Here is a 15,619-nt window from a genome sequence, read left to right on the forward strand (position 1 = left end):
TCCATGCATAGTGTAATTCAATAAATTGTTTGTAATTTAAATGCACTATGGATATTTAATATTCAGAATAAAGTCAAATGAATTAATTTGCATAGTTAACTCTTTCTGACTCAAGTTTTGAACTATGCCTTGCCCTTCAGTAATGAGATCCTTGAACGATCTACAATGTTATCGTAAATGGCAAAACCTAGTAGTTTACTTTGTAATGGAGCAATTCAGCAGATATATTTCAACTGAGCTGAGGTAAATGATCCATTTACCTGTACAAGCTTATCTGTCATTGATAACAGCAATGTTATTCAAAACCTACTCATTTTCTGAAGCAGGTTGGTGACTGTCAAGTCTTGCATTGGTACTGTATACAAATTGATGCTTCTTGTGTAAGTTGACTTGCAAAATAGTGTTGTCCATAAATCTGGTGAGAAAGTTTCCAAATGTTGAGGGTGGTAGTTACGTCCTACTTGTTTAGCCACTCCTTTTTCAAAAGTACTTGTGAATAATAAGTCGCCTCAGTTTTAATTTTCCACGTTATTAAAAACTTTCTCACTGAGAATTAACATGTCAATTTTGGGACATGAGGAATACTTGCATTGCTTTAAACTTCACTACAGATTTGCAAGGGCTCGTGATTTTAATGAGATTTCAAATAAGTGATGAGAAGACTTGAAGCCACCGAACATTTTCTCCACGTTTAATTAGTTCCCTATATATTTAACCAGAATATTTTGAATGTATTGATAGAACTCCAGTTACTGAAGCTGCTGGACAACTCCCTAGTGAAGATGCAGCATTTGTGAAGAAAGGAGCTGATGAAAGGACATTGATCTCAAATTTTAACTCCTCACCAGCAGTGCCGTAAGTATTTACAGTTTTTAATTTAAAATTTTCAAAACCCTCTATTTGCAAGTTGAAAGCAATTCTTGATCCAGAATGCAGTGGTCAACTGTTTTTGAATAAATTGGTCATTTGTTTTATTTTTTTTCCTCCACTGGATGAGGACCCATTCCCCAGTTGTGATGTGGGAAGCTGTGGCCTTGAATTCTGTGTACTCCCGAATCCCCTACTGTATATACACGTGTAAAAGGTGAATTTTGTGGACCATTTTTAACATTACATTTACTAATACATGGATACTACTTTTGACTGCAGTATCTGTGTCGTCGGAAGCTCTGATGTGCGGGCAGTCAGGGCCGGGGTGGCCAGTCCGTGGTTGAGGCGACAGGAGCTCCAGCCTGTTGACAGCTGGGGCTGATGCAAGAGATTAGGGGTCGACATTTACTCGTGATATTTGGAAAATCCCAAGTTTTTGGCCAAAAATAGGGGGGTTGACTTTTACATGAGTGTATGTGGTAAATTCTTTATTACTTGCTCAAGTTACTTCAGCAACATTTCATAAACTGTCAGCTACGAAGGACAAGACCAAAAGATGCATCCCATTGCCTAACCTGTGGTCTAGGATCTAGAGCAGCCATTCCTCCATGGAGGCCCCCGTTGGCCACGGCACATTTAAGTAAAAACCTTGTTTTCACCTCGCATCATGTTTTTATGGAGTTGTAAGAGAAAAGTATGGAAGAAACCATAACTACTTCAGAGGGAAGGGGGCCCATAAACTTTGAGCAGAGTGGTAAGGGGCTATAGCCAAAAATGTTTGAAAATGGCTAAATCTAGAACATGGAACAGCACAGGACCAGGGCCCACAGCCCATGATGTCTGTGCTGTCCCCCCATACCAAGGTTACAGTGTTCATCTAGATCCATAGATCCTATGTATTCCTCCCAAAAAAAAACAAAGCCCTTCCCTACCTCCTGACCTTCATTTTTGACATAGATGAAAGAAAAATAGCTTATAACTGTGTGCCTGTCTAAAAGTCTCATAAATGCCACCAATGTTTCAGCCTCCACGACCACCCCTGGCAAGGCGTGTCTCCCCTAAATGTTCCTCTCTTCATTTTGTACAGAAGTCCTTTAGTGTTTGCTATTTCCACCCTGAGAAAAAAAGGCGCTAACTGTCTATGCCTCTCAGAATCTTATAGACCTCGTCTATGTCACCTTTCATCCTTCTCTCCACAGAGAGAAAAGTCCCAGCTCTGCTAACCTTGCCTCTTAAGATTTGTTTCCCAATCCAGGCAACATCCTGGGCAATCTCCTCTGCCCCCTCTCCACAGCTTCCTAGAATGAGGTGACCAGAACTGAACACACACGATCTCTGTGTGGTCTTACCAGAGATTTGTAGAGTTGATTCCTGAACTCAATCCCCCCGACTGATAAAGCCCAGCATCCCATGGACCACCTTAACTATCCTATCAACCTGATCATAAAATAACGTGTCCCCAATAATTCTTGCAGTAATAGAGGACTGAAAGTGTATTAAACAAGTATTTATGGAGATGTGTGGAGCCTATAGAGTTAAATTTTGAGAAAAAACAACTCAGAATGTTTTGAATGGGAGAGGAAGTTTAGAGAAACTGGGGCTTACAGTTTCAATGGAGAGCTTGGAGATGCAAGAGATCTGTGACGTATTAACATTTTTCAAGGTGAACCTTGTCTGGTTTGAAATTTCCAATACAAGAGCCTGGTCATTCTACAACCTTGTTCTAACCCTTCCCTTCCAACTCCACTGCAGTGTTTTCTCTGGAAAAGTTGAGGAATCTTACAAAACCCTCCTTTTCAGCTGCCTGGTGTCACCTGACAAATAAGTTGCTTTCCGATTTCAATAGGCTGCATTTCAAAGCCTTAAGATATCCCAATAGCTTGACAGACAGTTGAGTCCTTTGGAAGAGTGGACCCTTGTAGAGACAACTTGGCAGGACTGACTTTGCCAGGTCTGGGAAGAGATCCACCAGGCATCCCCAGGCTGAGGAACAGCTCGCAATAACCATCCGAGGCTCTCGTGTTCATGAAACCCACTGCTTATTTGTGCAGATTAAATGCTCGTCCTGCATGTTTTGGACTGGAGGGAATGCTGTTTCGTCAGGTTGTGCTTGGACTATCAGGGAAATGAATCTTCCACTTGGAATAACTGCAGCGGGGGCAGCAGGAGACGAGGCTCCATCCTGTCGGGGAGCCACTGCTGCTCCAGATGAAGGTATCAGCAAGAGGAGAACGGGAACCTGGCGGACTTGCTCCCGAGATGTCCTTCCACCGACTGGAGGAAGTTCAGCAAAAACAGTCACGAACCTGCCAGCCTCCTGGTCGCGTCGCTGCAGGAATCCAGGCTGGGGAAGGTGCCACAGGAGGACCGGCTGCTTGCAGGAGGAGAACCTTGTGGTCGGTGCCCAGAGAAATCCAGGCGACGTGAGCGCTGAGGATGATCCCACTCCCGTGAGGGGGAGCGCAACGCCCCTCCAGCGCCAGGGACGCGGGCTCGAACCCGGCGCTGCCTGTCAGAAGTTGGCACCTTCTCCCCGTGGGTTTGCGGCCACCCTCCAGAAGAAGGAGAATTGGGGATTTAACCCACAATGGTTGTCCCATGACAGGAAGGGTGCGTTAGAAATCTATCAGGATGCTGAGTGGATGCAAGGGGTTGTGTTTTAAGGAGATACTGGGACGATGGAGGCTGATAGAAGCTTATGAGGGGCATTGATGGGTGGACCCCCCCCCCCCCATTCCACCTTAAGTCGGTAAGGGAAAAAGGATGAGAACCAGGGGGGTGGGCAATCGGAATCTGGCAGGATAACAGGGGGGGGGGGGTTCAAGGCACAGTGATGGGCTGCAAGGGGGATGTTGAGAGGCTTCCAGGTCGATGTAGAGTTTGAGTTTAACCCTTTGAACTCCGGCCATTTTTAACCAGGGTCCATGAGAACATGTTTATAGGAGGAAACCCGCGGCGGGAGGATTTGGGCTTGTTGGTATCCCTGAAAAGGGTCCATTTGGGCATTGTGGCTTGCACAGGTATTGTGGGCCGAAGGGCCTGTTCCAGACTCGGAGAGAAAAATAGTCAAGAAAGAGACCTGAACGGACTCATTCCGATTTCCTATTTCCAGAGATCGCAGCTTGAATTTTCTTGAGAACGGGTTAAAGCCAGAGAGGGGGGCGCATCTTTCCACGGGACGGTGGGCTGGTCTCCCTGGGCCAAGGGAGGGGTGGAGAGAGCTGGTCTCCAGCCACCGTGCGGGAGGAACTCGGGTCCTGGTCGTGGAGCCGCGAGTCCGCCCCTCGCCTCTGTCATTGGAGGAGGTTGGAGGGAGACGTGTACAAAACGGAGCCGGTGCCAGTCGATCCGCACCCCGGATACCTTCTCCATCCTCGGGGCAGGTGAGTCCAGGCGCCTCGAACGTGCGTGTGATGAGCGAGGGGGGATGTGTTTCTGCACCTGCCCTGGACACTGGTCGGAAACGGGCGGTTAACGAGTGCTTTTCGCCCCTGTGGACTCCGGCGGGATTGGACCTTCCCCGGGGCTGAAGGGCAGCACGAAACGGAGCGGGGGCCAAACCCCTGTTGAACGTGGGAGGGGAAGGTGAATGAAAAATGCTCATGACGGGGGGGGGGGGTGTGCAAAGCTGCCACTTTATTTATGTAAATGGAGGTGAAAATCTGGGGATGAGATAAAACACAACGTTGGAGAAACAGCACTTGATGCGGCAAAGATGAAGGGTCCAGGACTGACGTTTCGGGCTTGAGCCCCTCATCAAGGGGCAGACGGACGCCAGTCAATCCCCACCTTCCCTCCATCCTCGGGGCGAAAAACAGCTGAAGGTGGTTCTCAACCTTTCTCTTTCCACTCACGTCCCACTTTAAGTCATCCCTGTGTGATCAGTAAGGGATGGCTTAAGGTGGGAAGGGAAAGTTGAGAATCTCTGCTCCAGACCCAATTGTTACTGAAATAGTTGGCCTGAGAAAAATTGGTCATTGGCCCATGTCCTTTGGAGTTCTGAAACCGTGCACATAACGAGTCAATGAGGGACGATTCAAACAGGGGTTTTCAAACTTTCTTTCCACCCACATCCCACCTTAACTAATCCCTCACTGATCACAGAGCACAGGGATGACTTAAAGTGGGATGTGAGTGGAGAAAAAAAAGGTTGAGAACCACTGGTAAACTCTGATCGTGAGCGAGGATGAAACTGTTTCTCCACATCACCCCAGGAAGTTTGCTGGACACTGGTTTAAAACGGTGGCTTCAGTTACCAAGTTAAACGATGAGATGTTTTATCTAACATTGTATTTTTACTTCAATTACTAAATGGTTCATCAGCAACTAGTTTAAATGTTTAATAAAGCATCACCATTAATTATATTTAAAATTAAAGAATCTGGTAACAAAGAGTTAATAAAAATAGTGAAATTACTTTCATTAATCGGGGGAGTTGGGGATTTTGCCCATTTGCCTGTTTATTTATGTAAATAGAAGTAAAACTCGAAAGTCTGCAGACGCTGGGGTTGAGATAAAAACACAACGTTGGAGAAACTCGGCAGGTCAAACTGTATGTAGCGAAGTTGAATAACCAACGTTTCAGGCTTGAGCTCCTCAAGGTATTGTTGGATGATCTAATCAAGGTCAATCTCATCAACACTGAGAACACAAGAAACTACGGCTTGCCATTTAATATTTACCGTGGCTGATCTGTGCTCTCAACTCTTCTCTGCCACTTCCCCATAAACCTCAATTTCTGGATTTTTCAACTATCTATTCATCTCCAATTTAAATGTATTTAATCACCTGGCCTTCACTATCCTTGGGGCATAAAATTTCAGAGATTCATTATCATCTGACAGAAGAAACTTCCTTGCACCTCAGTTTTAAATACCAACTTATTCTGCATATGTTCATGTCTCTTCTATAGGGAAAACGTCTACCCTTCAAATCCTTGGGTGTCAACATCTCGGAGGATCTGTCCTGGAGCCTCCTTGTTGATGCAATCACAAAGAAGGCCTGCCAGTGGCTATTTTATTTTTAAAAATTAGAGACTGTAACAGGCCAATTCAGCCAAATTACACCCCATTAACCTACACCCTGGTACATTTTTTTTTAAAGAATGGGAGGAAATTTTGTGATGAGTCTCTGAGGAGGTTCGTTTTGTCACTGAAGACTCTCGCAAACTTCAACAGGGGTTCAGTGGAGAGCATTCTGGCTGGTTGCATCACTGTCTTGTATGGAGGTGCCAATTCTCAGGACAGGAAAAAAAACTCCAGAGGGTTGTTATCTCGGCTTGTGACATCACAGACACCAGACTTCACTCCATCAAGGATATCGACATGAGGTGGTGTCTTAAGAAAGCAGCCTCCGTCCTTAAAGACCCCACCACCCAGGCCATGCCCTCTTCACTCTGCTACCATCGGGGAAAAGGTACAGGAACCTGAAGACGAGCCCTCAGCGGCACAAGGTCAGCTTCTTCCCCTCCGCCATCAGATTCCTGAATGAAAAATGAACCCCAGGCTTGTGACATTGCCACAAAACAATCTCATGACTTGTTCATGACTATAGATTCTGATTCTGACAAGAATCTTCAGGCACCTGCCTTGATGAAGGACTCAAGCCCAAAACATTGGATCTGTATCTGACCCACGACTGTCTCGCCACATCCAGCTCCAACAGTGTCATCAAGTTGGCAGATGACACAACAGTCGTCAGCCTCATCAGCAACAATGACGAGTCGCTCTACAAAAAAGAGGTGGAAAATCTCATGATGTGTGAGGTTAACAACATGAGTCTCAACGTGTACAAGACAAAGGAGACGATCATGGACTTCAGGAGGACCAGGAACGACCACCCTCCATTACACATCAACAACTCTGTACCAGAGAGAGTGGAGAACACCAAGGTCTTTGGAGATCACTTCACTAGTGACGTATCGTGGACACTCAACATCTCCTCACTTGTAGGAAGGCGGAACAGAGGCTGTATTTAGAAGACTGAAGCGGACAAGACTAGCGGCCACTATCATGTCAACCCTCTTCAGGAGCTCTTTGAGAGTGTCCTGGCCGGCTGCAACACAGTGTGGGCACGGTTGCTGCAGAGAGATGGATCAGAGGTCAACCCACAGGATGATAAGAGTGGCAGAAGGTGTACAAAATCATTGAGGATCCCTTCCCACAGGCAGCGAGAATGCTGGACAAGCAAAGGAACTGTTCACACTAACCCTCTGAGACTCTCATATTCAGGAAACAACATTTATTTATTTGTAGAGATGAAATACTTGTCCTGCATATCTATTGTTTGTCTGTTTCTTTGTTAAGCCTGGTTGTGTGTCTGAGGAGGTTCATTATGTCACCAAAGACTCTCACAAACTTCAACAGGTGTACAGTGAAGAGCATTTTGCACCGAGGACTGGAGAACGCTGTTTTGTCGGGTTGTACTTGTACAATCGGGTGATAATAAACTTGACATATCTTTGCTATATAAAGTGTAGTTTAGCCTGCAGTTTCTCCAGTTTTGTGTTTTTATGATATATTTCTGTAATTGTTGAGAAGTAAATTAAAGGTGATTATTATCGAATGCACAGTGTTTATTTGGCATTTGGATAACAGTTGCATTGCCTTTTGTTTTGCAGCCTGCTCCGTCCCCTGGCCTGGGCTGACATCGACCTGCAGGCAGACCAGCGATGCACCACCTTCGGCAGGGCAGCAGCGCTCAGCCTCAGGGACTGAGGGGATGAAGTCCCGGCCACCCTTGCCATCGCCTCACTGCTCGGCTATGAGGGGTAGTGGTGGTCCAGCGGACGGCCAGTGCCTAGCCACTGAGCCGCACCTGCCGCCTGATACTGCCTGCAGATGCCGCCGAGGCCAGAGGCGGTCGACACGGACTCACAGCCGGCGCGTGCCAACATCCATCTCCCCCGGCGGCGCGCGTGAACGCCGCCTGGAGAGCAACGAGCGTGAGCGCCAGCGCATGCACAACTTGAACCGCGCCTTCCAGGCGTTGCGCGAGGCCGTGCCGCACGTGGAGGCGGAGCGAAAGCTGTCCAAGATCGAGACCCTAACCCTGGCCAAGAACTACATTGAGTCACTCACCTCCACCATCTTGGCCATGAGCAAGGAGCACCCAGCTGTGCGTCTGCCTGTCCATCGTGCCGAGTCCCTGCCACTTCCCCCCTCCCAGGGGGAGCCCCCTCTGTCTTCGGTGCACACGCCCGACTGCCTTGCCACCACATCCCCGCCGAGGGTGGCTTCCCCGCGGAGGGAAGGCAGAGGCCGAAGCCGTTAAATCCAGCACAGTGCTCTGTTGAAATCCCCCCCCCCCCCCGCAAATCACCCCCAGTAGCTGTGCCTTGTCGTTGCCAGGACCCCATGGGCAACGGGGCAAGACCAGGATTATGATATCCCCCCCCCCCCTTGGCCTGGGGAGACAGAGGGGGGAAGGGTGAGGGGGTAAATGTCTTCACCCCAGTGGTGCTCTGCACGGGGCTGGAAGATGGGAGGAGGCCGAGTGGGTGCAGACTGGGAGATTGCCTCGTTGAGCTCCTTGGATCTGTCCACCGCAATAGCGTGGATCTCCCAGTGGCCACCCATTTCAATTCTCCATCCCATTCTCTTGCTGACAGTCGGCCCGTGGGCTCGTGCACCGCCAGACGGAGACCACCTGCAAAATGGAGGCACAACATCTCATCTTTCATCTGTGCACATGGCCTTAGCATCGACTCCTCTGGCTTTTGTTAACACTCCCCCCACCACATCTTCCCCCTGTCCACTTTCCCCAGCTCTGTCTTCCTCTCTTTACCCTCCGACTCCTTTTACACAGGCAAAATCAATTCTCACCTCTCCCCTTATCATATCCAATTAATACCTTTTGTTGGTCTGGACTCGTCCCCCAGCCAACACTCCCTTTATTCTGTGGTTTCCCATTCTTATTCCTCAAAAATGAGCCCAGTCCCACAACATTGGGAATATATCTTTGTCTCCTCTGGATGCTGCAAGACCAGCTGAGTTCCTCCAGCATTTTGGTGTGTTTTTACTCCAATCAGTCTCTGCAGACTTTCATGAGCTAAATGGCCTCCTCTGTGGTACTTGGAACACCAAGTCTCTGCTGCCATCGTGACCCCCAGCAATGGAACAGAGGTTGGTCCTTTCCATGGTGTTGGAAAGGGAATGTCCTGCTCTCTGTCTCCCAACAGTGCCTTCCTGCTCCGCAACACAACGTGTGCCTTGGTGATGTTCAATACCTGATGAAGTTTTGCAAAGGATGTTGCAAGTCTGTGGCTTGTGATGGTCAGAGGCCTGGAACTGACCACCTCATGGTACCTGCTTCTGGAAAGAGACTCGACTTTGAATTGAACCCATTAACCACAAAGGAAAATGAGACATTTGGAAAATGCAAGACTTTTTCCAAACAAATAAGTGTTTCATATGCATTTTATTAGTGTTTTGTGTCATTTCAGTCTGCCCATTTAAATGTGTACCTTTTCAGTGTCTAATGTTCTTAGTTTCCCTGCTGTGGTAGATGGAAGAAGATTTAAACCAACAAAGATTCTATCCCTTGTGATATATGGACTATATGATGTTTGTTTATAGACTGCAGGGAGGACATAAGAACAAGAAATAAGCGCAGGAGTCGGCCACCTGTCCTGTCGAGTCTGCTCTGCCATTCGATGTGATCACGGGTGATCTAATCTCCACTGACCTGCCTTTTTCCCATAATCCCTTAATTCCCCTACTGTGTAAAAAATCTGTCGAACCTTGTCAAATATATTTACTGAGGTACCAGCAAATTCCAAAGATTCACCCCTCTCTGGAAAAAGCAGTTCTTCCTCATCTCCATCCTAAATCTACTCCCCTGAATCTTGAGGCTATGTCCCCTAGTTCTGGTCTCCCTTACCAATGGGAACAACTTACCTTCTTATCTATGCTTCTCATAATTTTATATTTCTATAAGATCCAATCTCTTCTCATAGGCCAACCCCGTCATCCCTGGAATCAACCTGGTGAACCTTCTCTGCACTGCCTCCAAACCCAGTACATCCTTCCTCAAGGTAAAGAGACCAGAATTGTGTGCAGTTCTCTAGATGTGGTTCACCAGTATCTTGTAAAGATGCAGCACAATCTTTCTGCTCTTTAATTCAACCCCTTTAGCAATGAAGGCCAACATTCCATAACCTGCTGCACCTGCAAACTAATCTTTTGCAATTCATGCTCAAGCCCTCCCAAGTCCTTCTGCATGGCAACACGCTACAATCCTTTGCCATTTAAATAATATTCTGATCTTCCATTCTTCCTTCCGAAGTGGATAACCTCAGATTTGCCAACATTGCCAGACCCTTACCCGCTATCTATATCTCTGCAAATTCTCTCTATCCTCTGCACGGTGTTTGACTGAGAGGAGATAGAGAACCGCCTCTCAGCCACACATCAGGCAAGAGAAACTGCTCTTTCTGGTGAAGTAATTCTTCGGATTCAATGCCTCGAGATGTCCTTTTTCCTGGGCTGCAGATGGTAGCGTTGTAATTGAGACCCTAAAAGAGTGGTTCTCATTCTCTTTCCACTCACATCCCACCTTTAGTAATCCCAAAGCTATCGGTGCTCTGTGGTTAGTAAGGGATTGCTAAGGTGGGATGTGAGTGGGGAAAAAAAGGTTGAGAATCACTGCTCTAGACCCAAATGTTACTGAAATATTTTACCTGAGAAAAATTTGTCATTGGCCCATTTCCTTTGGAGTTCTGAAACTGCACATAACAAGTCAATTAGGGATGATTAAAACCGTGGTTTTCAAACTTTCTTTCACCCACATCCCACCTTAAGCAATCCCTTACTAATCATAGAGAACCGATGGCAGAGGGATTACTTAAAGTGGGATGTGAGTGGAAAGAAAAAGGTTGAGAACCATTGGCCTAAAACTATTAGCACAGAACCGAAGGGGCCTTTGAGTTAACCGTGTAAAAGAAAAGTAACAATTATACATGTTTGAAGGGGACCAGCCTGCTAATTTGGTGGTCTGGAGGGTAATGGTTCTTGGATAGTTCTGGAGCCTGAGAAGTTTCCATGTCAAGGGAGTTGCAATGCTGGGGTCTGGAGTTAAAAAAAACATTTTGCTGGAGGAACTCAGAGGGTCAATCACCATCTGTGGAGAGAAAAGGAATCTTCAATGTTTCAACTTGAAACCCTTCAAGTGTTTTTATGCAGCGGGTGAAGGGGCATCCGGAGAAGGTGGTTGAGGCAGAGACTATTGGATCGTTTAAGGGAAAAAAATGGACAGATACAAGAAGGATGAGTTCAGAGGGATATGGGCCAAATGTAGGCAGTTGGGACTAGTGTGGGTGGGAAATTTTGGGAGGCGTGGGCCGGATGGACCAAAGGGCCTGTTTCTGCACCGTGTTTTCTTTCCCCTTACACAGAAGGTGCTCGACTGGAATAGTTCCTCCAGCAGATTTTTTTGCCACTTAAGGTGGATGTGATGCAGTGCCTTGTGTACAGAAAGCATCCTCCCCACCTTTGTGGATGGTTGAAGATTCCAAACCAATCCCTTTGGGATTCTACGCCTTTCGCCCTTGTGGAACATCTCGTGTTCATTTGGCAGAGTGGGTGGAAGCGTGCAGGTAGGAAAGTATTCTGCTTTGTCTACTTTAGCCAGACACACAGGGAAAGCACCTAGTGGGTGTAATGCTGTTCCACTCCAGAGGTGAGCATTCCCAAGTTGCCTTGCAGAAGGATCACGGTGTTTGCCAGTGCGTTCAAATCTCCTCCAGCACTAGGAATCTTCAACTGCCAATGTGGTAGGTCACTTTCTGTTGAGGTATCAGTTGCAAGAGATTGTGTAAGAATTATTAATGAGAACTTGCAGTGAAAACTTTGTTCAGATAACGTGTTCAGTCAGCCTATTTAGTTGATATCAGAGTAAACCTGTACTCTGATTAGATCGAGGGGTGGAATTAATGCACGGTTCCTAATGTTTTGGTCTTTCTGAGCCTTGGTTCTTCTCTGCTAATAAACAATTGATAACACCGGACAACAAAGATTTGCTTCCTGAACACCTTTGGTGTTTTTTTTATAGATTTTGGGCTGCTGATCAAGAAAATCATCCCAAAATGTTCCTATCATTTACCTTTTTTTAAGATATAATGTATTTTTGTGATTTCCTGTCATATTCAAGCGTACAAAGCCGTGAAGTGCAACATGTCATTAAAAATCCATTTTCTGCCTTTGCCCTTGGACTCCTTCCCCGCTGATGTTGGTGCCGTCAGTGACGAACACGGTGAAAAGTTTCACCGGGACATTGTGACCCTGGAAAAGCGGGATCAGGGCAACTGGAATCCATCAATGCCGGCCGACTATTGTTGGACACTGACACGAGAGGTATCAGATGCTGAGTACAAACAAAAATCAGCGGCAAAACATTTTTAAGTCAGTTGAACTTGTGCAATGGGTCAGCATCATTATGAGATTAAACAGGCTAAATTTAATTTAAAGTTTCTCCAACTTACATGATACAGCAAACCTGAAATTATCTTTGTGTTCTTCTTGAAGTTATCATAATCCCCAATTACGAAGCAAACATTTTGGAAAAAAAATTGTTGTCCAGTGTTATTAATCAGAATTCATAATAGTGAACTGCTGGGCATGGCCTGGGCATTAACACCTATTAATTAGGAATGTCAGTTTAATGATTCATTTAAAGTTCCCTTTGTGTAGATGTTAACTGGGTCCCTCCTTGATTGGCCAGTAATTGCAAGTTGCTATGCCACTTGTAAATTGCTCATTAGCAATTGGTTGGCCTGAAACAATCCTGCAGGGTCATCCCAGTTCCCAGGCACAGTGTTCATTCTGAAAGTGGTATATCCATTAACCATGGATTCATGAGTGAATCAATTAGAAGTTGGTCGGACTCTAGCATTGAAGAGAAGCCAAAAGCAAAACTGCCAGAATATAAAAAAACAATTGTGATTCTTTGCTAATCCATAGATTGGTGCAGGAAACCAACCCTGTATATTTTTACCAAATGTAGAAAATCAGTTCCCCTGAGAAGAGCCTTAGCTTCTTGAATGGGTAAAGTGATTTTATTTTAAACTTAAGGTGACCTGTTTTAAGGTACAGATACAATATATTTTTGCTCAATTATTTAAAAAGCTTTAGTCCATCCAAAAACAACAAGATTTAACAGATTTTTAAAAATTGCTTGCATTGAATGGTGCAGAAGTGACGATCTTATTTGAGTGTGGAAATACTGATAGTTTTGAAAGGCCGGGTCAGTAACATCTGCAAACCAGTGAGGCATCTTGTCTTCACAAGTGGCTGGGTTTAGTCTTCTGCCTGCACTCTACCTGATCTTGAACTTCAACCAGGGTAACCCCTTTCCTTCTCTTCCTTTTGAAGCAGGATGCTGAAGTTTCCACATTCATATCTTAAAGTTTGGTGGGAACAAAGTGCCGAGGACTTGGCCTCTTCAGGTTGAGGAGATGTTGGTTTGCTTGCTGTCAGGAGCTCGCCACTTCGGGGAATTTCACCAGTTGCTCCTGCGCGTTAGGTTACCTGGGACAGTGGCACTCAGCAGGGCTTGGGGAAAGTTTCCAGTATTCCTTTATCCTCCTGCCACAATTCTTTACTCCCAACTTCTCATCTGATGGACCCAATTTTTCCATTCATTCGAAAAGGGGTTGAAAGGAAAATACATCTACCATAATTTGAATGGCAAAACAGACACAATGGGCTGAATGTCTCAATACCTCTTCATGTCTGAATCCAAACTCTGCTCTCCATGTGCTGTCTCACATGGGCTCTTACTGACTTAAAATTCCATCTTCTGAGTGTTGAAAGCCTTTATCCTTACTGTCAATGTCTCTGTTCTTCAGTTACACCAATGCATAGAGTCAAATGCATTAGTGCCCTGATAAGGCTAGGCCATCAACCATGAATAGTGAAGTACTGATGAGCATTGATGAATATACGGACCTTGGGGTACAAGTCCATAGATCGTTGAAGATGTTTTGGAAGGCCTATGGGATTCATTAGTCAGACCTCAGCTGGAGTTGTGCATACACTTTTTGTCACCAAGGGATAGAAAGGATGTGATCATGCTTGGTAAGATGGGTTCATTTATGGGGAGAGACAAGCAAAGCTTGTTTTCATGGTGTGTGATTTTCACGTTCTAAAGCGCTTTGAAATAGATACTTCAAGTTGCTGGAAGTTCATTCAAATTTTTGTTCTAATTCAAATCGTTCTTCAATTTGTTGTACACACCTTGTTTTGCATAAGCAATGATATTATTAAGATAAAACTGCCAAAGCCAGTATTCAAAGGTGATGGAACTTGCATAAAAGAAGTTACTTATTAATCATTTAATAGCTTCTCAGAAATTCTTTTAATGGCCAGTGAGGGCAGATATTTACTTTTTCTTTGTGGCCTTTCTGGAGGTAACCTGAGGCTACGCCAGTCAAAATGCAGTTGTATTGCCCATTGCGCACGAATGTTGGTGCAGCTCCCTCGTGAGCGACAAGTGACTGGTGAGTCCAGGATATGTGTAACTCCAGCGATGTCTGACCAATTATCTCCCCTGGGTGAGCCCAGTAACACCCAATGCGGTCTTTTCAAGCAGGGTGTCACGGTGGTGCATCAGTCCCAGTCCTGACTTCGGGTGTAGTCTGTGTGGAGTTTGCATGTTCACATTTGTTTTCTCCCACATTCCAAGGAGATGCAGGTCCTAGCTCTTAATTTGTTGATGGGCCTGGGAGAAGATTGGGAAACAAGTAGGGAAATCTGACCCAAGAATAGAAATGATGGAAAGCATTCAGGAACCAGGTGTGGTGAGTTGGCCTTTTATTGCATTAACGCTCAGAGAGACGGTTCCTCTCTCCACAAATGCTCATGTTTGCAAAATGTTGGAAGTTTGGGAGAATAGAGTGTCTGTTCCTGTGGTTTCCATTAAACTAAGGGGGTCTGCTCATCTTTAGAGAAATAGAATACATTTGTATATGCATTTGTTTAGGTTGCAATTCCAAGCTTTTTGGAGCTTGATAGGACAGCACAATGAACTGGTCTTTTATTTTTTAAATGTCACTTTGGTTTTTTAATCAGGCAATCATGATGTAAAGTATCAATTTTCAAACATTGTTTGCTCTGTGGCCTCAAAGTAGATTTTCTAAATGGTCTAAAAACAATAAAAACAATTGTGTCAAAAAGAGAGATCAATATTGCAAGTGAGATTTTTAAGCTGTGTTGACAACCCGTCATTGTTCGAAGGTCCCCTTTCTCACTTGGAAAGGCCTTTGAGACTATTTCACCTCCCCTGCTTTTCCACTGGCTCTCTCCTGCAGTTTTCTTTCCCCAACTTAACCACCCCTTTATGTGGTGGGGGAAGGAGATAGAAAATTTCCACATCTCAGTCGTAACTAACCTCCCCCATATTTTTAGATTGTGACCCCTGGTTCTAGACTCTCATCCGGGGGCAACATCCTCCTTACAGTTTTGTCAATTTTAACAAAATCTAATTTTCTAAACTAAAGAGAATAGATGTAACACTAAGGTTTCATGACGTTGTGATTGGAGTAAAAACATAGAGATGCTGGAGGAACTCGGCAGGTCTCCCAGCATCCATAGCAGGTAAAGAGATATAACCAAAGTACAAGAAAAAGCAGGCAAGCAAATCCCCCAGCGGGGGCTGGAGAGGGTGAGGGGAAGGGAACGAAGGAGGGAGGGAGAGGGGGAAACGGGAAGGAGGAGGGTAGAGAGGAAGGGAAATTAAAAAAAAAATCTAAAAA

The 15,619-nt window shown here is 45.5% G+C and overlaps 2 protein-coding genes across 2 annotated transcripts in view; both read left to right on the forward strand.

Annotated features, from left to right (window-relative positions):
* Positions 1-871, forward strand: part of lmtk2 (lemur tyrosine kinase 2) — a 105,915-nt gene extending 105,044 nt beyond the window's left edge. Inside the window, exon 13 of the mRNA XM_069905613.1 lies at positions 742-871. Coding sequence (XP_069761714.1) covers positions 742-797 — 56 coding nt within the window. The 3' untranslated portion in view covers positions 798-871. The remainder of the gene's footprint in view (positions 1-741) is intronic.
* A 2,939-nt stretch (positions 872-3,810) lies between these two features.
* Positions 3,811-15,044, forward strand: bhlha15 (basic helix-loop-helix family, member a15). Its single transcript, XM_069905616.1, has 2 exons — positions 3,811-4,253; positions 7,490-15,044. The coding sequence occupies exon 2, from the start codon at positions 7,591-7,593 to the stop codon at positions 8,140-8,142; it is 552 nt and encodes a 183-aa protein (XP_069761717.1). The 5' UTR covers positions 3,811-4,253; positions 7,490-7,590; the 3' UTR covers positions 8,143-15,044.
* The last annotated feature ends 575 nt before the right edge of the window (positions 15,045-15,619 follow it).

This window comes from Narcine bancroftii, chromosome 12, assembly GCF_036971445.1.
Source record: "Narcine bancroftii isolate sNarBan1 chromosome 12, sNarBan1.hap1, whole genome shotgun sequence".
NCBI lineage: Eukaryota > Metazoa > Chordata > Chondrichthyes > Torpediniformes > Narcinidae > Narcine > Narcine bancroftii.